This window comes from Bufo gargarizans, chromosome 2 (genome assembly GCF_014858855.1).
Source record: "Bufo gargarizans isolate SCDJY-AF-19 chromosome 2, ASM1485885v1, whole genome shotgun sequence".
Taxonomy (NCBI): domain Eukaryota; kingdom Metazoa; phylum Chordata; class Amphibia; order Anura; family Bufonidae; genus Bufo; species Bufo gargarizans.
The window spans coordinates 714,452,180-714,473,931 of record NC_058081.1 but is presented as its reverse complement, the minus strand read 5'-3'; the positions used below and the strand labels follow the sequence as shown (position 1 = coordinate 714,473,931).

Sequence of the window (21,752 nt, the reverse complement as noted above, 5' to 3'; positions counted from 1 at the left end):
GCGTCGGACACGCTACCCGTCTCGGAGAGGTCATCTGCTTCTGTGTGGTGTGTTCTCTCCGGCGCCATCTTGGCAGCGTCTTCAGGCGGCAATGCGATCTTCTTTATGAGGAATTTCTCTAGTTATGGCTGCCTAGTCCGAACTGGGGTGTAGTCCCCATTATCTCTGGACTTTTTCCTGTTGCTTTTCCCCATTTTTAGCCGGAGGGAGAGCTGAAATAAGGGTTAGGCTACTTTCACACCTGTGGCAGAGTGATCTGGCAAAACGTATGCCAACTTCATTTGTAGGACTGATCAGGATCCTGATCAGTTAGAAAAATGCATTGAAATGCCGGATCTGACTTTCCGGTGTCATCCGGAAAACCAGATCCGGCATTTATTTTTTTTCACCTTTTTTTCGGTCTGCGAAGGACGGATCCGGCATTCCGAATCGGCACTAATACATTCCTATGGAAAAAAAATGCCGGATTCAGCATTCAGGCAAGTCTTCAGTTTTTTGGGCCGGAGATAAAACCGTAGCATGCTGCGGTTTTATCTCCGTCCTGATCAGTCAAAATGACTGAACTGAACACATCCTGAACGGATTTCTCTCCATTCAGAATGCATGCGGATATACCTGATCAGTTCTTTTCCAGTATTGAGCCCCTAGGACGGAACTCTATGCCGGAAAAGAATAACGCTAGTGTGAAGGTACCCCTAGTTGGTCAGGTCTTTTCCAGGAGCTCAAACACATGCGGCCATTCTGCAGCGCGGTCAAGCTCCGCCAGGAAACGTTATTTTTACAGCGGACGTATGACATGAACACTACAGTTTTTGCATTTTGCATTTCTGTGACTCCAAGACTAGAATCATGAGAATGAACCAAGGACACAAAATATCTGAATAACTTTATTGGCTATATGCTCTCTACACAACAGCAAGGCCTGCCATTATAAAGGTCCCTGCAATATTGACATAAACAGCCTATAATTTGTGACATTTTCCAGGTCTATGGCTGGGTTCACACTTCGTTTAGCGGGAAATTTCAGCGCTAATAACCGCATGTCACAAGTAACGGAAGACACGGAGCCGCACGGCCTGCCGGGAGCTGTAGTTCCAGCGGGCCACATTTTCCATTCATGTAAACGGAAGTCGAACCTATATTAGACTCAACCCCCATAATGCCCAGCGGCTCCCATTTCTTCTGCGTCTGGCTCTTGTAGTCCACCCCGCCATAGAACACAATGATTAATGTAACAGTAAAAACTACAATGCCCGTCATGCCTCGCGTTTCACCTGTACATGCAGCAGTTCGGCCATTACGGAGGAGGCTTCTTTAGAAGCCCCCTTTTACTCCGCCGTATGCCGCCCTTCGTTGCTTCTGCTCACTACCGAGTCCCGGCGGAGAGCGCCTATTGCGGCCAGAGGCTTCTTTCTTCTTATAAACCGAGCCGTTCGGCCATGACTACATTTCCCGCCTCCCCCTGCGCTTCTTCAGTGCCGTACGCCGAGACGTCGCGCGCGGTGCTTGCCGGGAACAGCAGTCTTCCATCCCACTGAGCTCTACTCGATTCCTATTCGTAAGGACTACATGTCCCAGGGTTCCCCGAGCCTAGAGGCGGCAGAGACTTTGGCGCCGGCGCGCTCCGCTGTATTATTGTAGTTCCCAGTGCGGATCAAGATGGCGGCTGCGGCCTCGGCTGGTCCCGGAGCCTCGGGCTCGGTTCGGGGCCGCTTTCCGGGCCGGCCGTGGGTGGGGAGAAGCGGGAACCGGGCGGACAGGGTTCGGGTCCCGTTTTACATCGCTGGGAGAGCAGCGGAGACCGTAGACCCCGTTCATCTCCGGATCCTCGAACTCCACCTGAACATGAAGCGCCTGGCGGGGGCCTGTGGCCGGGAGAGTGACAGCGCCGAGGTGGGCGGAGGGCTAGAGCCGGGGTGCAAAGCTGCCAGGGGCCACTCGGCTGTCACAGGCAGAGCCCCGGAGCTGGGTCATGTGACCGCAGAGTGGAGGCGGCAGTGATACATTGTAGCTGGTGTCACCAGCGTTCTAGCAGCAATCCGCTCCTGACAGGGGCCCCTGCAGAGCCAGTGACAGGGAGTGGGGCCCCTGCAGAGCCAGTGACAGGAAGTGGGGCCCGATGGACATAATATGGGTTATTTAAAGGGACACCACCCCTCAGTCACTGCTGCTGGCAGGCTATTGCTCCCTGTTATCAGCCATATCTGTGATGTTCATCAATGGTATGAGTGACAGGGGATGCAGTGACGCCCCCCCCATATGATCACTCCTTTATACCCCCCCCCCCCCCATATGATCACTCTTTTATACCCCCCTATAATCACTCCTTTATATCCCAGAGCCCCCCCTGGATTGTACTGCGTGGCTGTCCCTTTAAATCATCCCGTACGTTGCATAACATTGCCCAAGAGCTTGCAATTCCCTCTGTGAAGATGGCCATAGACGTTATGATTCTGACCGGGGTTGTGATATTGTTTGGTATTGGTTGCTGGTTATTAAAGGAGGAGACAGCAGGTCTTACTCTGACCGGGTGAGGGTTGTAGTACTTGTAGTTCAGGTACAAATCACAGTTGTTCGTTCTGGAGAAGGAAGAGGCAGAAGAACTGTAATCTGCAGAACGATGATGAGATCGTCACCTCTGACCTTCCCATAGGGAACAATTCAGTCTGTGTTAATGGGATTTATGCCTTATGACGAATATAATGCTAGTGTCAGTGACTTGTAATTATAGATATAACTAGGTCTGATCAGTGCAATCCATACCAATACCACTGTGTACATACATTACTAATCCTGGGCTACATCCAGAGCTGCACTCACTATTCTGCAGGCAACAAGCTTGTTTTCAGTGACTCCACCAGCAGAATAGTGAGTGCAGCTCTGGAGTATAATACAGGATGTAACTCAGGATCAGTACAGGATAAGTAATGTAATGTATGTACACAGTGACTGCACCAGCAGAATAGTGAGTGCAGCTCTGGAGTATAATACAGGATGTAACTCAGGATCAGTACAGGATAAGTAATGTAATGTATGTACACAGTGACTGCACCAGCAGAATAGTGATTGCAGCTCTGGAGTATAATACAGGATGTCACTCAGGATCAGTACAGGATAAGTAATGTATGTACACAGTGACTGCACCAGCAGAATAGTGAGTGCAGCTCTGGAGTATAATACAGGATGTAACTCAGGATCATTACAGGATAAGTAATGTAATGTATGTACACAGTGACTGCACCAGCAGAATAGTGAGTTCAGCTCTGGAGTATAATACATGATGTAACTCAGGATCAGTACAGGATAAGTAATGTAATGTATGTACACAGTGACTGCACCAGCAGAATAGTGAGTGCAGCTCTGAAGTATAATACAGGATGTAACTCAGGATCAGTACAGGATAAGTAATGTAATGTATGTACACAGTGACTGCACCAGCAGAATAGTGAGTGCAGCTCTGGGGTATAATGCAGGATGTAACTCAGGATCAGTACAGGATAAGTAATGTATGTACACAGTGACTGCACCAGCAGAATAGTGAGTACAGCTCTGGAGTAAGTCGGGATGAGTATATGTAGACTGTATGATGTCAGGTCTGTACTGGCTTCTGCTGTGTCTGTGGTCGCTCTGTAGATGATGTGACTGAGTCTTTTGAGCCTTTTTGCTGTTGTGTGGCTCGCGGTTTATGTTGCAGTATTGGGGAGTTTTTTTAGGGTTGTGGCCCCAGTGTCGTGCTGTATATTAGATGACGCCGCTGTGGTAACAGAAGTTTTCTGTAGTCGCCGTCATTCTGTAGATACCTGGAAATATCAGATGACATCTTCTTGTATTATCTCCAGGTCCTGGATGTCCCCCACCTTGTTTCATTCATACTGTCAGTCTATACTGTAGTTCTGGCATTATGTTTATGAACCAGGTGTCTCAGGATGAACAGAGCTCGAGTTGCTTGGGGCTTAAAGGGGTTTTCCAGGATAAAAATATATAGAAATAATCCTTAGGCTAAGCCATGGCTAGCAGATGGAGTAGTACCCCGCCGATCAGCAGAAGGCGAGCGCTGCGCGCCCCTCTGCCCATTTTGGGTACTGCAGCTTTGTCCCTCCCCAGTGACACGGCTCTATGTTCCTTGTTTTATGTGGGAGAAGTTTTTTTGCCTATCTTTTGGGGCGCACATAAATCATTTTTTTTCTATCAATTTTCGTCAAATCCCCCACATTTTATGCAGATACCGTTTTTAGTGTAATTTCTTTCTTGCTCTTTTTAATGTGCACAAAAATTGTGTTCTCTAATAATTTTTTTATTTTTGCAGCTTTTTTTTATTACATTTTTGTCAGGTTTTATCCCCCATCCGCTCCCCTCAGGCCCACGTCCTCCTGTGGCTGCTCCAGAATCGGGCACGTTTTCGGTACAAAATGTGACATCTCGTTAGACATCTTTATAATGCAGGAGCCAATCCACTGCGCCTAACTCGATTGGGGGGGGGGGGGGGGGGGGGTGGAGAGAGAGACTTGGCGGGAAAGAGCTATGGCTTAAAGGGATTCTCTAGGATTTGCATATTGATGACCTAGTCGAGGGGTCGAGGGGGGGGTGGTCTGATTCCCGGCCCCGCTCCGATCAGCTGTTTGAGGAGGCCGTGGCACTCTGGCGAGTACTAGGACCTTGTTACAGATTACCAAGTACAGCGCCGTCTAATGGTTAGTGGCTGTGCATGGTATTGCAGCTCAGCCCTATTCACTAAGCTGCACCTAGGTCAGGGTTGGGCAACTTGCAGCACTCCAACTGTTGCAAAACTACAACTCTCAGCATGGATACTTGCTCTGCTCATCTCAGAACTCTCATAGAAATAAATGGGGCATGCTGGGAGTTGTAGTTTTACAACAGCTGGCGTGCCGCAGATTGCCCACCTCCTGATCCTAGGCCATGTGACCAATAAGTGTGACATCACAGGGCACCACAGCCTCTTCGTACAGCTGATCGGTGGGCATCCTAGGAGTCGGACCCCCACTGATCTGATATTGATGACCTATCCTGAGGACAGGCCTGCTCCCGAGGTCTCTTCACTGCTTTTCCAGTCCCCGTCTCGGATTGGGTCATGTGGGTGGTCTGCAGCCAATGACTGGCCTCAGAGGTGACGTGCCACTGAGGGCCATGTCAGTGCCTGTAGCTGCTCACCTCATTCCTTCCATGCGGAAGTGGACTGACCGGAACCAGAAGACCACTGGATGGGGCAGGGAAGTAAATAAAAGTGCAACAATTTTTGTAATATTGCATTAAAATTTTGCACAAAATGCGATTGCACAGGAAGGCAGCCAGTGAGCGGTGTAACGCTAGACAAGTGTCCTGCGGTGCACCGGATTCTTTATTCCTCTCTTCCCATTGAGAGCACATGCATGCTCAGCTGGTTTCAGCATGCGTGTGTATTGGGATGTAGAAGGTACAGTAGCCGACGGCCAACTTAAAGGGGTTGTTCTAAGAGTTAAATGTATCCCCTAGCCACAGGATAGGGGATAGTCCGATCGGCGGGGGTTCCCCACCAATCCCAAGCATGGGGCGTCCTGTGTACCCTTTCTGAACGCAGTGGCGGCTGAATGTGGGCGCTCCATTCATCTTTATGCGACTGACTGAGATGTGTCTGCTGCACTCGGCTGTTTTCACCAGTCCTGTAGAGATGATGGGAGTGGTAGTGCGCGTCTTTGACCGCCACTCCATGCTCGGCCAATCCCTTTAAGTATGAAGAGAGCCCTGAGGTCTGTTTTTAGTTCCCGGGGCTGTCGACAAATGGGTCCCCCAAGTCCCCGATCATGTTATCACGGTCCCTCTCGTCCACAGTGGTGGGGGCTCGTTAAGGGTTAAACCTGCGCTGCACTGAATGGTTGAAGGGACGGCCATCTTTAGATCGTCTACCATGCAGTAAATACTATAACTCACTGATATATAGTGTTTTTCAGTTTTTTGCCATTTTCAAGACTTAGTTTTGCTTGCTGTCAGTGAATAGGAATATACTACACTTGTACGTATAGAGTCCAGGACAGAAGAGAGGTTTGTGTTGTGTAAGGCCTTGTTCGGTGTCCGCTTGATGTCCGTGAAAAATGCATGCGTGTTTAGTCCGTGTGTCATCCATGTTCCACGGACACTGATCACTAGATCGGGGACCCCGTTCCTCCTGCAGCCCCCTGAAATGAACATGCGCGTGGCCGCTCCATTCATTTCTGTGAGAGTTCTGGAGATGGCTCTATACAGCGCGTGATCGGTGGGGGTCCCCCCGGTAGGACCCTCGCTAATGTAATAGTTCGCCTCCATCCTGTGGATAGAGGATAACCTAATCTACCCCGAATACCCCTTTAAAATCCATGGTGAACAAGGCTTTACTCACAGAGGATTGGCTGCACTGATACATTGTCACAAACCATAAGCTGAGTGATCAGCAACTGTGTATGCCAGTCTGGAGCATTTCCACTCAGTGACAGCAATTAGATCTTGAGAATAGTGATGATGGGTCATAGTGATGAATTAACCTCTTGTGGGCAGTGATCCCCTGGCTTTGTTCCTGGCGAGGTTTCCTTCCTCTGGTACCCCTATTTATTAAGGTGTGTGGCCCCTTTAAGGTCCGCCATCTTTCACATATGTCGCTGATCGGAAGGGAGGATTATCGCCCGTGATCGCTCGGCCGGTCATGTTACATACGTGTTCTTTACTATCGCCTCCTTAGGGGGGCGTTCAGTCTCGGCTTAAAGGCCGCATGCGCGCGGCTGATGTCATCCGTGCCGCGAACTGTAGAACGTCCGTTTTGAGGACAAGAACAGGCATTTAATAGGGACCAAGGAAAATACGGGATGCACACGACCGGTATCCGGATTTTGCGGACTGCAAAATACATAAGGTCATGTTGTACGAGTCCATGTGGGGATGATCGCACGGTGGGGATGAGGCTCTGAGACCACACTGTCCGGTCGCGCAGTATTGAAGGCGCCGCGCGGTCTTCTCTTAGCTGGAGGACAGCGCGTGTAGTGTAAGACCGCATTAGGATGTTTTAGGGAGCCGTACGCCCCAATTAACCCCTCTTGGTCTCTACATACTCTATTTATAGGTCCACCCTTCTTATTTAGCTTTAGTTGTGGTTGGCGCTCTAAGTATATACCAGCTGTAGGCAGAGAGGTTCCGGACGGGGCCGCCCTTGTTGGGGCGATGACTCCGCATTAGGAGGTCACCAGGGACTTCTGGGCCTGACGAGGCATTTCAGGGACAGTGGTTCTTGTTAGAACTTCAAGACGGTGTCCAGGTGACTCCCATCTACCGGTAAGACTGTTCCTTATACCTGATGGAGAAGATTTGTTATTTTGCCGTGAGGTTGGTGCTGATAACTTTGGGTACCCATGGTAATTTTGTCAGTTTTTTGTTGGTGGTGTGCACGCACCTATTTATTATTATTATTATAATAATTTTTTTGTTTGTACTTTCTTATCTCAGAATTTAATGTTATGTTTTAATAGATGACTACCTCCAGTCTGTCCGAGTTGAATTAGGCTACTTTCACACTTGCGTTCGGAGCGGATCCGTCTGGTATCTGAACAGACGGATCCGCACCTATAATGCAAACGCTTGCATCCGTTCAGAACGGATCCGTCTGCATTAGACAGCTTTTTCAGATCTGAGTTTTCACAGATCTGATGGCATTGGTGGCAGCGGAGAGTTTCGATCAGAATCCCAGTTTAATCGCTGGGGCTCCGATCGGTTACCATCGCAGCCAGAACACTACTGCAGTCCTGGCTGCCATGGTTACTTAGCAATTTTAGAAGCATTATACTTATCTGCGCTGTCTGTGGCCGGCCGGTCGCTCCTCCTACTGGTAAGTGACAGGTATGTGCGGCGCATTGCTTATAGCACAGACCTGTCACTTGCCAGTAGGAGGCCGGCCACAGACAGCGGCCAAATATACCATCGGATTGGAGAAAACTCGGATCCGATGGTATATTAATAGACTCCAGACTTTACATTGAAAGTCAATGGGGGACGGATCCGTTTGCAATTGCACCATATTGTGTCAACGTCAAACGGATCCGTCCCCATTGACTTGCATTGTAAGTCTGGACGGATCCGTTTGGCTCCGCACGGCCAGGCGGACACGAAAACGCTGCAAGCTGCGTTCGGGTGTCCGCCTGCTGAGCGGAGGACAAACGGTGCCAGACTGATGCATTCTGAGCGGATCCGCATCCTTTCAGAATGCATTGGGGCTGTACGGATCCGTTCGGGGCCGCTTGTGAGAGCCTTCCAACGGAACTCGCAAGCGGAACCCCGAACGCAAGTGTGAAAGTAGCCTTAGTTGGGGAGAGATTCTCATACATTTTCTCCCTTTTGGGCAATTTTTGTTAGCTCTGTAGATGCTGCAGTCAATAACAACTGCTGCATCCAGGGAGAGGGCTTCCTGTCACCATCTCCCTGCGAACACAATCCATGCATTGCCATGGTAACCGGGGGCCTAACTTAGACCCTCCCAGGCCGGCCATGACTGTATGTCTATTAGGGCTCATGGACATTTTTTGTTCTGTTTTTTTTTTTTTTTTCCCGGAACAGTATGGAGCCGCAAAAAAAACGGAAATGACTCCATGTGCATTCCATGTCTGAATTGGCGACATGGAACATGTCCTATTATCGTCCGCATTCCGGACAAGGATAGGACTGTTCTGTTCCACGGCCGGTGTTTTGTGGATATGCAATTTGCGGACCGCAAAACAACCCAACAGTTGTGTACATAAGCCCTTAGTGTGCGCCCCATGGATGTATTGCGGACTGCATTTGCGGATCCGCAATACAGGTGCGCCGTTCCGCGGGCATTCCGCATCACTGATGCGGACCCATTCACTTCAATGGGTCCGCTAATCCGGAGATGCGGAATGGTGCGAAACGGAACACTACAGAAGCACTACGGAGTGCTTCCATGGGGTTTCGTCCCGTACTTCCGTTCCGCAAAAAGATAGAGCATGTCCTAACTTTTTGCGGAACGACCGGATCGCAGACCCATTAAAGGGAAGCAATCCGGGATCCGCTGCGGCTTCCCCACGGTCGGTATTCGTGCATTGCGGCCCACACACGTTCGTGTGCAAGAGGCCTTAGACTGTGCCATGGGCTGGTAGGCGGCGTGTCACTGGCTTCCGTCATAGACTTGGTATGTAAGATCTACCGCTGCGTTATAAAAGCGGTGCTGAAAAAAAAAAGTTAATAGATAGTTATATAAAAATATATATATAATTTTCTTTAAAAATTGGATTAACTTTGTAAAAAACCAAACACATGCGCACACATATCGCCGTGCTTGCTGCAACCCGTATAATATAGATAGCGTGCCCCAGGAACAACGTAAAAAATGCAGAATAGTTTTTTCCTATTCACCCCCCCAAAAATAATAAAAGTTAATAAGTCCCATTTACCTCCAAAAATATTCCTTTCGGGGTCCTCCGTCTGTGCGGCAAATGTGATACTAGACTAGGAATGTGTTTTTTTGTTTTTTTTTTTGTTTTTTTTTGAGTGACCTGTGCATGTTTGTATTCAGAGGACCTAATGCTCTGCACTGCTGAGGGTTTGCTACAGTTGCATTCCGTGTGGTTTCCAGCCTGATACGTTTTACCTGCACTGATACATTGTTACAAACTGTCAGGGAGAGATTGGATACAGGGCCACCACCCCTCATCTGAGGGAAGTACTGGATCTGTAGAAATGCTAAAGTCGTCAAGGGAATGTTCCAATTCAGTGACTGCAAGCAGAGATCCTGCAGATAGTTTGGAGCTAAAACTCAAGGTTTGTTAGAAAGTCGCAGAAGATTTTCTTACACGAGGAGGGTATTTCCGGGATTATAAACGGGGATCTGCTTTGGTTTCCAGAAGCAGCGCCTCTCTTGCGCATGGCCGTGCCTGGTATTGCAGCGCAGTCTCTCTCCCAGGTGTGGCGCTGTAGACCTGATGATATACTCCATGTCTGACGCTGCATATCTCTTCAGGAGCCCTCCCCCCCCCCCTGACAGATGTGCCGGTGACTCGTCATAGTCGTCCGTTTCTCTGAATAGAATACCAGAACTGCAGTGAAGACTGACAGTTATATTTGGGCGGGAGACAGTTATAAAGTAAATGTCAGTCGTGGTCAGTGGGTGCCTCCTTTAGGTGATGTAATGGCAGCCTGTAGAATATAGCGGCGTTTCCGCCGTGGGGGCTCTGTGTACGATGCCGTAACCGATGTCTCGTTTTGTCTTTTGCAGGAAGAATTTGAGGGGTTCAGCGATGATGAGCTCGTCCGGAGTCCTCGGCGCCTGGCTCTGAGATCGAAAAAAGGTGAAGACCCCACCCCCTGTGCAAAATTTATAGCGACATATGACCGGCCCACCGCCAGGCCTCCTGCACACGACTGTGTCCGTTTCTCACTCCACAAGCCACGGATCCACGAAATACACATACTGACCACGTGCATCCCGCAATGTTATCACTCCCATCAGTAGAAATGTGGATCGGACACAGACCCACAGTCGTGTGCATGAGGCATAAACCCCCCACCCCTATGACCCCCTTCCCGACCACCTGTCCCTGGTGAGTCATGTGACCACAGATTGGAAGCTGGAGTGATACATTGTATCCAGTGCCTCCAGCAGTCTACCATTCTCTGCTTCTAATGGGCCCCCAAGGACACTGGCCAGGGCCCCAAGGTCAGGCCAGAGGGAGTCTCCTGTCTTTATCTTATGGTAGCGAAGAGATATATTTAAAGGGACCCAACATTTTATGGTTATTTTTATTTGTGGAATCCATTATGTTGCCCCCTGTTATCAGCCATCCCTGGCTAGGGGACGTCTGAAAATAGGGCAGGTGAATAGTCTATTGCCCCCTGTTATCAGCTGTCCCAGGCTGGGGGGGTCTGACTATAGGGCAGATGAATACAGTCTATTGCTCCCTGTTATCAGACATCCCATGCTGGGGGGGTCTGACTATAGGGCAGGTGAATACAGTCTATTGCTCCCTGTTATCATACATCCATTGCCGGGGGGGTCTCACGATAGGGCAGGTGAATACAGTCTATTGCCCCCTGTTATCAGCTGTTCCAGACCCCGGGGGGACGCGCTGACTGCAATGTTCTTCAGTGGCATTGCTGATGTAGAGACCTCCCTGATCACCGTGTCACGTGTCTTTGTGCAGAGACCTTTCCATCTGTGTGTGACTGATATCAGCCACTCTTCTTATTACGCTTCAGCACTTTTATAAAGGGGTACTGGCCCTTTAATTCTTCTATTAATGCAGCATATTGTTATGATTTTCTTCCCTTTATGATTTTATACTTTTCCCTCCTTTCACAGGTCACAAATCTAAAGCCCCGCCAAGCTCTCCTCCCCCATCTGCGGTGTCTTGCTCCACGCCAAGAAGTAATAGCGCTAAGCAAGAGAGCCCCGCTGCGCCCTTGAAGCGCGAGTGCCCCGCCACTCCGGTTAAGCAGCCGACGAGCCTGGTACTGTCCAATATAAAACAGAGTTTCACCCCTGAGAAGATTGTCCGGGTGCATCTGACTCAACTGGATCCCTCCTTGTATAGTTTGCATTCTTCTACGTTACTGTATTCTTCAAAGGAAACGCCAAAATCCTCAACCAATCACAGCACTGCTTTATCTCCCCGCCTTTCCCCTCCCGATCATGCCACTCCCCCCAAACAGCTGAATAGCGCCCCTGATCCTCCTGCCCGTAACAGACGCCAGCAGAGGAACAGAAGACCGGCTGGTCCTAGACGCCGCTCTCGGACTAGTCGATGCAAAGCAAGCTCCTTGGAAACTCAACAGGATAAAAAGGACTCCCTCCAAGACGCACCTGCTGAGGAGAGTAGTATCCATGAACCTCTTAAAGATTTTTCTTCGGACCCTGTCAATGCCAATGCTGGTGATACAAGGAAGTCAGTGTCTTCAGGAGTTGATTCCATGGACACAACTACCGAGACGAATCTCAGTGGGATCTCCGAACCTGTTGTCGTCAGCTTGGATGAACCAAAAAATCTGACAAGTTGTAACTCCAGGGAAGGAGAGATTGAGAAGCAGAGCTCTGAGTGTGTAGTGGTGGCCAAAGAGCAGAAGAAACGAAGGGGACTAAGGGACCGATACATTCCTAAAGTCAAGTGGAAGCTAAGAGGGGGATGTAGGCAAGAGAGTCAACTAGAAGGAGAAGAGGCAGAAACAGCAACACTTGAAAACGACGTCAAGGAGGATGAAAAAGACAAGATACTACTGATTGACCCCGATCTTCCAGTGACGGACTGTAAACCAACCGTAGAAGTAACAATGCCCATAAAGGATGAAACCACTGATCAAACCGTGAACGACAGCCAAGATGGTTCCCAAAGTCCGGTCCCCCAAGAAAACGATGAAGCGAACAATCAAGAGATGGTTGAATTGGAGGAGAAATCTTTTGACAAAAGTAGCGATTCCGTTTCTCAGGTGGAGACTGCAGAAGCTCCTCCAGAACCTCCGGAGATGGAGATGACGCAGAGTTCAGCACCGATAAAGGAACAAATCGGTTTACGAGACGTTTCTCCTGCCTTGTCAGAAATTCCACTTCCGCAAATAAAGATTAAAATTATGAAAGCGAAGTCGAGGAGTTCAAGGAGGTCGCAGCACACTGCCGCCCGGAGGCTGATAGTTAAGTTGGTGGAAGTGCAGAGCAAGACTGAGCCTAAACCACAAGCTCAGTCTTCCAAAGCGGAGACTTCAGGCATCGACAGCGAAGGCTTCCTCAAGCCTTCAGTCAGTGCAAGACCTTCCCGCGTCATCAAAATGCCTCGTAGATTCATGGACGATTCGGAGTCACAGGCCACCGAGAACCAGGCAAAGAAGGTTCTTTCCAAGCCCACCCTCACCATGGCCGAGATGGAGAAACAGGTGCTCTCCGATGCTCTTCTTCCGCCTTCTGACCCTCGTTTTAGTCTTTTTAATGACGAGGACCACCTCAACTTGCTACCTCCAACATCTCCCCATACGGACTCCACCCAGACAGCTACATCTCCTCCTTCCACTGCTCCACAGTCTGCCCCTTCTGAAACTGTTCGCAAAAACATCCTCCGGGCACCGACGTTTTGTTGGAGATCATCAAACGTTTCGGAGGTCCAGGAGGCGCCAAGTTCCAGTCAGCCTGTCTTTCGTCTGCAGTCTCCGACCTCTCCGGATGACTCCTTAAAACCCAGCCCTCCGCCTTCTACTCCTTCTTCCCCTCTTCCATCCAATGTTCCTCCCAAACTGGAGTCTACCAAACGTTCTCCTCTCCTCCGTGCTCCTCAATTCACGCCCAGTGAAGCGCACTTGAAGATTTACCAGTCTGTTTCCCTCCATGACAAGGAGGCCAAGACGCATCCGACAGATCACTGTTCCGCCGTTGTCGCCTCTTCACCAGAAGTGCTGGTTTCCGCCACGGCTAAACCTGGTGATTTGCAGCCTTCGGGAAGAAGGGCGAACCACTTGGCTTTACCTCTGTTTGTGGACACTCTCTCTGGAAACATGGAAGTCCCTTGCAACTCGTCGGAGGTGACGGCATCGAACCTCAAGAGCACTGAAGTGCTTTCTGAGCCAGCAGAGCTCTCAAGCTTGAGATCTGAGAAGCCGACCGGCAACCTGCAGCAGAACGAGCTGCTTGACTCTTCCAACAAACCCCTGGAGATCGGAGCCATGACTCTGTGCACCGAAAGCGGTGCCCGAGCCGTGTGCAAAATGGTTGTGAAATCCCATAGTACATCTCGTGTGGGGTCACTGTCCCAGGAAGAGGGCGCCTCGTTCCCGGCAAATGAAATTACTCTCTCCGGTACTGACAAGAAGGTCATCAGCCTCCTGGAAAAGGCCAAAATACAGCTCTTCAAGATAGACAAGCAGAAGACCGTGGACCTGGTGAGGGTTACAACCGTCGTCTGGTAGGGAATTGCAGTGGAAGGTGCAGCACAGAGTTTTAGGAGAGGGATCGGGTTATTTTGTGGGAAGTCATAGTGGAAGGAGCTGGGTTCTTGGCAGCACAGACTATGTCAGGGGAGGAGTGTGCTAATCTTGTGGGAAGGAGCAGCGCAGAGTATTTTAGGAGAAGTTTGCTGACACCGGTGTGAAACATGGTGAAAGGAGCTGTGGGGAAAAGCAGCACAGAGTATTTCAGGAAAGAACTATGCTGATCTTGTTGGAGGCCTCATACTGTAAGGACCGTGGTCTCCAGCAACACAGTGTTTTAGAAGAGGAGTGTGCTGATCTCGTGGGAGGGGAAGAGCAGCACAGAGTATTTCTAGAGGACTGCGTTGAACCTTGTGGGAAGAAACCTAGCGAAAGAGGCTGGGTTTCCAGCAGCACAGATTATTTCAGAAGAGGAGTGTGCTGATCTCGTGGAGGAGCCACGTATTGAGCAGAAGGAGAATCTTGCCCGGCAGCGCAGAGTGTATCAGGAGGTTAGTGTGTTGATCCCGTGGGCACAGCACAGAGTATTTCAGCATAGAAGTATGCTGATCTAAGCAGTGACATAGAGGAATTTTCCAGCAGCACAGAGTATTTCTGGAGAGGAGTGCATTGACTTTGATGTCAGACTGAGAAGTATGAGACTCCAGCAGCACAGAGTATTTCAGCGTAGAAGTGTGCTGATCTAGGCGATTTACATGGAAGAATTTTCTAGCAGCACAGAGTATTTCAGGAGCAGGCAGCATCCAGAGTAGTCAGTCAGTGATAAACTTGCTTCTCTGGTTCTTGTCCATTTTTAGGCAGAGGCTGCAGATTCCTCTCAGGGTGAAAACGGCCCCAAGTCTGCCGCCGGTCAGGTAATGAATGATCTTGTGATCTTTGGTTATCGGGACCAGTCTGCAAACCGAATTTCACTTTTTTTATTTTTATTTTTATTTTTTTATTTTTTTTCTTTCACCAGGGCCAGGACTCTCCTTTACAAGGACCCCGCATTAAACACGTGTGCAGACACCCTGCTGTGGCCCTGGGCCAGCCCCGCGCCATGATCCCGGAGGACATCCCCAGGCTCAGCGCCCTGCCGCTGTGCGAACGGGAGGCCTCCCAACCCCCGGCCGCTCCTGAGGGTGAGCACTTGTTGTTTTGGTCCTGAGAAGGACCGGCGGCTCCCATCTGCAGCTGTACTCATCTCTCTCTGATTTCCAGACAATTCCTCCGCCTCCGAGCCGGAGACCGTCACCGTGGTGAAACAGAGGCCGGTGAGGCAGCCGCCGCCTCCACCCCCGCGTAGACCAAGACCCACGTCCAGGGCCCGGCTCCGCATGACCAGGTGTGGAAAATGCAAAGGTTGTCTGGTGACGGAGGACTGCGGGACCTGCGTCAACTGCCTGGACAAAACCAAGTTCGGAGGCCCCAACACCAAGAAGCAATGTTGTGTGTGAGTGTGTCATCCGTTTACTGAGGGTTCAGCTTGACGTCAGGATTAAAGGGGATCTCTGGCACTTAAATATCGACGGCCTCCCCAGGATAGGTCAGCAATATCAAATTGGTGGGGGTCCGACTCCTAGCACTCCCCAGGCAGCTGCATCTTCTTCATAGTATACCAAGCACAGCGCCGTGCGGTGTATAGTGGCTGTTCTAGGTATTGCAGCTGAGACTGAGTTGCAGAAAGGTGTCCAAAGTGGTCGCTAATTGGCGAGTGTGCCGGAGGTCGGATTGATCTGATAGGTCATCCGTATTTGTGCCGGAACAACCCCTTTAATAACGTAATAGAGGTTTTATAAATTGCATCGGGGATATTTTATATAGAGAAATTTCGGGGGTTTGGCGGCCGTTCTCCCTCTCAGCAGTTTCCCCTCTCTCTCTCCATAGGTACAAGAGATGTGATGTGATCGAAGCGCACAGGCTGCAGAGAATGTCGCACAAAGGTGAGCGTAAATGTATGGCTATTCGCCTCTTCTGGTACACTGTAGCAACCTCTCAGCCGTCCATAACATTGCAGTACTGTTTTTCCATTCAGTGACAGCAAGCAGAAATTGCAGTGTCAAAGCGTTCTTTACTTAAATTGAGAGGGTTCAGTATGGCTTTAAAAAAAAAAAAAAAAAAAAAAAAAAATATATATATATATATATATATATATATATATATATATATATATATATTTAATATATATAACGAGGCAGCACTTCCAGCTTTCAGTGAACGGGTGAAGACCCCAAACTTTAATCCAAGCGACGTTTCGGCCTGCTCAATGAGGCCTTTATCAAGCTACATAACAGTGCAAATGACAGGGTATATATACCCACCCTCCAATACAAGTGAATTACAATCAGTGGTTACACATGTTTTCAATCTGGTCACATGATCTGACTACATCGTCACATGACATTAGTGTATAATAAACGTTAAAAACTTTACTCATGCTAGAGCGTACAAATGTGTTCATAATAACATCAAAGGAAAGCAGTGCACATAAATATTTATGTGCAACTATAATATATATATAAAGAATCCGTGTCCATTACAACCAGTGAACACTATACAAAAGTGCTAGGTGCATATAGGGTTAAAATCATCTGCTGTCCTTACAGCTGTACCTTATTACATATTAAAAACATGACGGAGCTCACCATATATTTATTTATAAAATTTTGGTAACGCCCCCTCCCCTTGCAGGACGGAAAGTGATCAGGCACCTCCCACCCACCCGCTACAGCGCCTCCGAATCAGACGAATCTTTTACCGATACATTTCGAAACGAAGACACCGAAGCTTCCGATCGACTGGAAACCGGACAGATGACCCAGCGCAAATCTAGCCGCCGCTGTGTGAAACAGCGCCCCTGCTACGACCTCTTCCCCGATTCCGAAGATTCAGACTACGATCCGAGCCCCAGCGCCCCCCGCCGCAAACAGAGACGGGAGTCTGGTAAGAGCGAGCACATCCGTGTGGTCTTTACTGCTAGAGGTGTTCTGTACCTGAGGCGAAAATGAACTGAGCGCCTCCTGGCAACTCTCTTGGTTCATTTCCACACCGTTTTCAAGATCTCTGTTCTGTCAATGAATGGTAACATGCCAATGTTATACTTCTCACAGCTGACGCTTTGCTACAGTCCTCTCTAGGCTTGATTATCCGCTGTGTGTCTAAGGGGGGGCATTCCCTTCTTCTAAAGTGCTGTGACCCCTACCGGTCCTGGGAATGAAGGGGGCGGGGGCTGCAGTGCTGGGACCCCCACCGATCCGGAGAATGAAGGGGGCGGGGGCTGCAGTGCTGGGACCCCCACCGATCCGGAGAATGAAGGGGGTGGGGGCTGCAGTGCTGGGACCCCCACCGATCCGGAGAATGAAGGGGGCGGGGGCTGCAGTGCTGGGACCCCCACCGATCCGGAGAATGAAGGGGGCGGGGGCTGCAGTGCTGGGACCCCCACCGATCCGGAGAATGAAGGGGGCGGGGGCTGCAGTGCTGGGACCCCCACCGATCCGGAGAATGAAGGGGGCGGGGGCTGCAGTGCTGGGACCCCCACCGATCCGGAGAATGAAGGGGGCGGGGGCTGCAGTGCTGGGACCCCCACCGATCCGGAGAATGAAGGGGGCGGGGGCTGCAGTGCTGGGACCCCCACTGATCCGGAGAATGAAGGGGGCGGGGGCTGCAGTGCTGGGACCCCCACCGATCCGGAGAATGAAGGGGGCGGGGGCTGCAGTGCTGGGACCCCCACCGATCCGGAGAATGAAGGGGGCTGCAGTGCTGGGACCCCCACCGATCCGGAGAATGAAGGGGGCTGCAGTGCTGTGACCCCCTACATCTTTTTGTAGGCACAGCAGCACCCCAGAATCCTAATGGCGCTTGGTTGCAGTTCCCTGATCCTGCAGAGGAGAATGGTGAAGGGACCTTAGCGCTGTGGCCCCTTCATTCTACTAAGTCCTAGGGGTCAACCCCCCTCCCTTCCTTGCAGCACGCAATCACATTACGAGATGGGGATACCCCCAATAAAAAGCATGCCTTTTACCTGCACTGATACATTGTAACAAGTTATGTGCCCCATGTAGACTATCCTACACTCAGCTGCCCTGATAGTTTGTTACAGTGTGTCAGTGGATGGTCTACGCACCCTCGGCTCTGAGAAGGATCAGGCAAGTTATGAATAAACATATTCCCAGCAAGCAGAGATCTAAACACTGGTGAGGGACTGCTACCGAGTCTTATTAGGAAGTTGCACAATCTATTTAAAGGGATATTCCAGCCGTGGGCGTTTATCACCTCTGCACAGGGATACGATGGGTGGAGTAGCCCTTTCCTCCAGCCATTTATGAGGCGGCGGAGGCGCTGGAGCCGCTCGGTCCGTTCAGCCTTGTCTGCTGTGATATAGTTATGATAGAACCTCTTGAGGTCGAGCGAGTGTCTTCAGCTAATTTGCTTTGTTTGTCCCCCACACATAGAGATTAACAACGTGATTTCTAGGGGAAAAAAATCTGTTTCTTCTCATGTCACAGATTTGCTTCCCCAGGACTCGGAGGAGCAGAGTAAACCCCGCAGAACCCCGCAGCAGCCCCTGATCCTCCGAGCCAGGTCTGGGCCGGAGCTGGTGAGTCCCCCCCCCCCCCCCCCCCCCCCCCCTCACTAGCAGGGGATACGAGGGCCTTGTGGCGTGGCTTGGGTCTCGTCCTTTCTAACCTCTTCCGTTTCCCTCCCTCTAGGACTCTATGGTGAATGGTTCGTCAACGAAGATCAAATCTTCTGATGGAACGCATCGCTTACGCGTGGATTTCAAGGTTCGTTACCCCCTTGAAGTGTTACTTGGCAGCTGCTCCCCTAGAAGAGGGGTCCTGGACAGTAGACCTCTTTAATTCCCACTAAAATGTGTATCCCCTGCCCACAGGCTATTGGGGTAAGTCTCTAATCGCTGGGGGTGTGCTCCTCCACAGTCATAGGGTCCTGCACCAAAACTTGATTACGCTCCTCGTCCTGTCAGATTTACAACTTTTATTAAGTGGAGGAATTTTTTTATTTTTTAAATCTCCCTCAAATCCACTTTAATTGATTCTGTTTTGGAAAAAGTGGAGCGGGTGCCTCATAACTATGGCGTGCTTGCTGCCACACAATGGGCATAAATACATTTCCTGAAATCTCCAAATCCTCTGCTTCTCGTCATATAACTTGCAGCCACCACTAGGGGGAGCGTCGTGCATAAGAATTTTGTACAGTTATCAATGGAAGCTGGAAAATATCTATACACTGAGCTCCCTCTTGTGGTGGCTACAGAAAAAAAAAATGCTGTGGTTTCATTTCTGGATGAAAGAAATTCTGCTCAACAACCTATAGCAGTGCCCCCATGGTAGGTACGCCACTGTGCTCCACAGGTGTGGCCACCGCCCCATTCACTTCTATGGGACTGTCCAGCACTCTACTCCATAGTCTCATAGATGCAAATGGGGCGGTGGTTACACAGGAGACTCCTCATGATCGTGGGGGGTCCTAGTGGTCGAACCCCCCCCCCCCCCCCCCCAGCCACTCATCTCCTCCTACCCTGTGGACAGAGCCCCCTCCCACTATTATTGTATATTACAGCTAATGGCATGGGAACTGCTGCTGTGCTTGTGCCATCCACTTGACTATTATGTCCTATTGCAGGAAGGGGTTAAAGGACTTTCTGGGACGTTACTCCATATTGCTCATGTGGCGTTTGCGCCTTGTGTAGTTATGTGACCGCATTATCGCCTGCGCAGGACATGGTGGTCACATTATTGTCATGTGATCACAAGGTTATTTTGTATGGGTCAGGGTGGGTGAGGAGAATATCTTCCCTACTGTGCAAAGCCCGACAGAAAATCGCCCCCATCACATCGAGCATCCGGAGAATTGAATTTTGCATTGGCCAAAATGTTCCTTCCAAGGGTTTGCCCGTTGTCTCGTTCTTGCAGGTCTCTGCCCCCTTACCCCTCCAGGTGCCCCTTGCTTGGTCTGACATCCCGCTTGTGTCTTTTCAGGAGGACTGTGACTTGCAGAACGTGTGGCTGATGGGGGGACTCAGCATCCTGACCTCTGTGCCCATAACGCCGACACATGTGTGTCTGCTGTGCGCCAGTCGCGGGCATCACCAGGTACGCTGCCCACCACCTCGCAGACGACCCTTTCCTTTGTCTTTGCTCCTCCGTCCCTGACCCCCTGGTCCTTCTCTGCAGTTCTTGTACTGTCAGGTGTGCTGTGAACCTTTCCACACATTCTGCCTGGAAGAGTCCGAGCGGCCTCTACCCGAGCAGGAGGACGGCTGGTGCTGCCAACGATGCAAGTTCTGCAACGTGTGCGGACGCAAAGGGAAGGCCAAAAAGGTGAGGCTGCTCTCCCCTCTGTGGTATCCACATCAACAGTGCAGACATGGAGGCACCAGTGAGATTGATTTGTACCGTGGCGGCTACGTGGAACTTTACCTTTACACTGGTGGTCTGCTATTTAGTCAGTACGGTTTTCTAATAGACCTTCTTTCACTGTATAAATCTGTGTTGTGTTATTAGGCGTCTCTGGTAATGAGCCCAGCACCCCTGCTATAAAGACCTCTACACATAGGAAAGTTAGCCACCATTCACTGACAGCAAGCAGGGATATTGCAATTAGTGAGAGATGAAAGCGCAAATTGTATTAGAAAATGGCGCATCTTTATTCGCCGAACAGACTAATTTCAGACTCCTTTATCTCTTTCAGCCTTTACTGGAGTGTGAACTTTGTCAGACAAACTACCACATAAACTGTCTGGGTCCAAATTATTCAGTCAAACCTCCCCGCAGCAGGAAAGGCTGGGTAAGTTCGGTTGATCCCCCCCCCGTGTCCATGGCTATGGTCCATGTCCCATGATAGTCCTCATAGGACAACGTACAGTATTCTTCTTTTATTCTAAATTGGTCCAAAGTTCTGTGCCGATTACTTTCATCACGTACCCTTGTAGGGGTTGGTGCTGTGTTTTTTTTCCCCCCCGATGCCTAAGCACAATGGCAGCACGTTTGTTTTTTTTGCTTTGCAGCTCTGCTCATCCTGCATTCGTTGCAAGAGCTGCGGGGCGTCTCCTGCTGTGGACGCAGATATGGAGTTAACAGAAGGTGGTAACCTGTGCACAGAATGCTCCAAACTTTACAATAAAGGTGAAGCCCCTGCCCCTCCTCGCTTGTGTCTGTGATGCACCCCCCCCCTCCTCGCTTGTGTCTGTGACGCGCCCCCCCCCCCTCCTCGCTTGTGTCTGTGACGCGCCCCCCCCCCTCCTCGCTTGTGTCTGTGACGCGCCCCCCCCCTCCTCGCTTGTGTCTGTGACGCGCCCCCCCCTCCTCGCTTGTGTCTGTGACGCGCCCCCCCCTCCTCGCTTGTGTCTGGTGACGCGCCCCCCCCTCCTCGCTTGTGTCTGTGACGCTCCCCCCCCTCCTCGCTTGTGTCTGTGACGCCCCTTTGTCTGGACCCCACCCCTCCTCGCTTGTGTCTGTGACGCGCCCCCCCCTCCTCGCTTGTGTCTGTGACGCGCCCCCCCCCCCTCCTCGCTTGTGTCTGTGACGCGCCCCCCCCCCCCTCCTCGCTTGTGTCTGTGACGCGCCCCCCCCCCTCCTCGCTTGTCTGTGACGCGCCCCCCCCTCCTCGCTTGTGTCTGTGACGCGCCCCCCCCCCCCTCCTCGCTTGTGTCTGTGACGCGCCCCCCCCTCCTCGCTTGTCTGTGACGCGCCCCCCCCCCCCTCCTCGCTTGTGTCTGTGACGCGTCCCCCCCCCCTCCTCGCTTGTCTGTGACGCGTCCCCCCCTCCTCGCTTGTGTCTGTGACGCGTCCCCCCCCCCTCGCTTGTCTGTGACACGCGCC

General features: G+C 50.8%; 1 protein-coding gene across 2 annotated transcripts in view; it reads left to right on the top strand.

Moving 5' to 3' along the window:
• The first annotated feature begins 1,160 nt into the window (after window positions 1-1,160).
• The window catches only part of KMT2B (lysine methyltransferase 2B), a 36,377-nt gene continuing 15,785 nt past the window's right edge, over window positions 1,161-21,752 (top strand). The window contains exons 1-14 of one of the 2 annotated variants that reach the window (XM_044282600.1): window positions 1,161-1,893; window positions 10,244-10,316; window positions 11,327-13,884; window positions 14,730-14,786; window positions 14,891-15,053; window positions 15,133-15,364; window positions 15,799-15,854; window positions 16,603-16,854; window positions 18,363-18,508; window positions 18,621-18,695; window positions 19,911-20,024; window positions 20,106-20,252; window positions 20,623-20,718; window positions 20,939-21,056. In XM_044282600.1, coding sequence (XP_044138535.1) covers window positions 1,660-1,893; window positions 10,244-10,316; window positions 11,327-13,884; window positions 14,730-14,786; window positions 14,891-15,053; window positions 15,133-15,364; window positions 15,799-15,854; window positions 16,603-16,854; window positions 18,363-18,508; window positions 18,621-18,695; window positions 19,911-20,024; window positions 20,106-20,252; window positions 20,623-20,718; window positions 20,939-21,056 — 4,321 coding nt within the window. In that variant the 5' untranslated portion in view covers window positions 1,161-1,659. The remainder of the gene's footprint in view (window positions 1,894-10,243; window positions 10,317-11,326; window positions 13,885-14,729; window positions 14,787-14,890; window positions 15,054-15,132; window positions 15,365-15,798; window positions 15,855-16,602; window positions 16,855-18,362; window positions 18,509-18,620; window positions 18,696-19,910; window positions 20,025-20,105; window positions 20,253-20,622; window positions 20,719-20,938; window positions 21,057-21,752) is intronic. The other variant, XM_044282601.1, reaches the window with a different exon arrangement.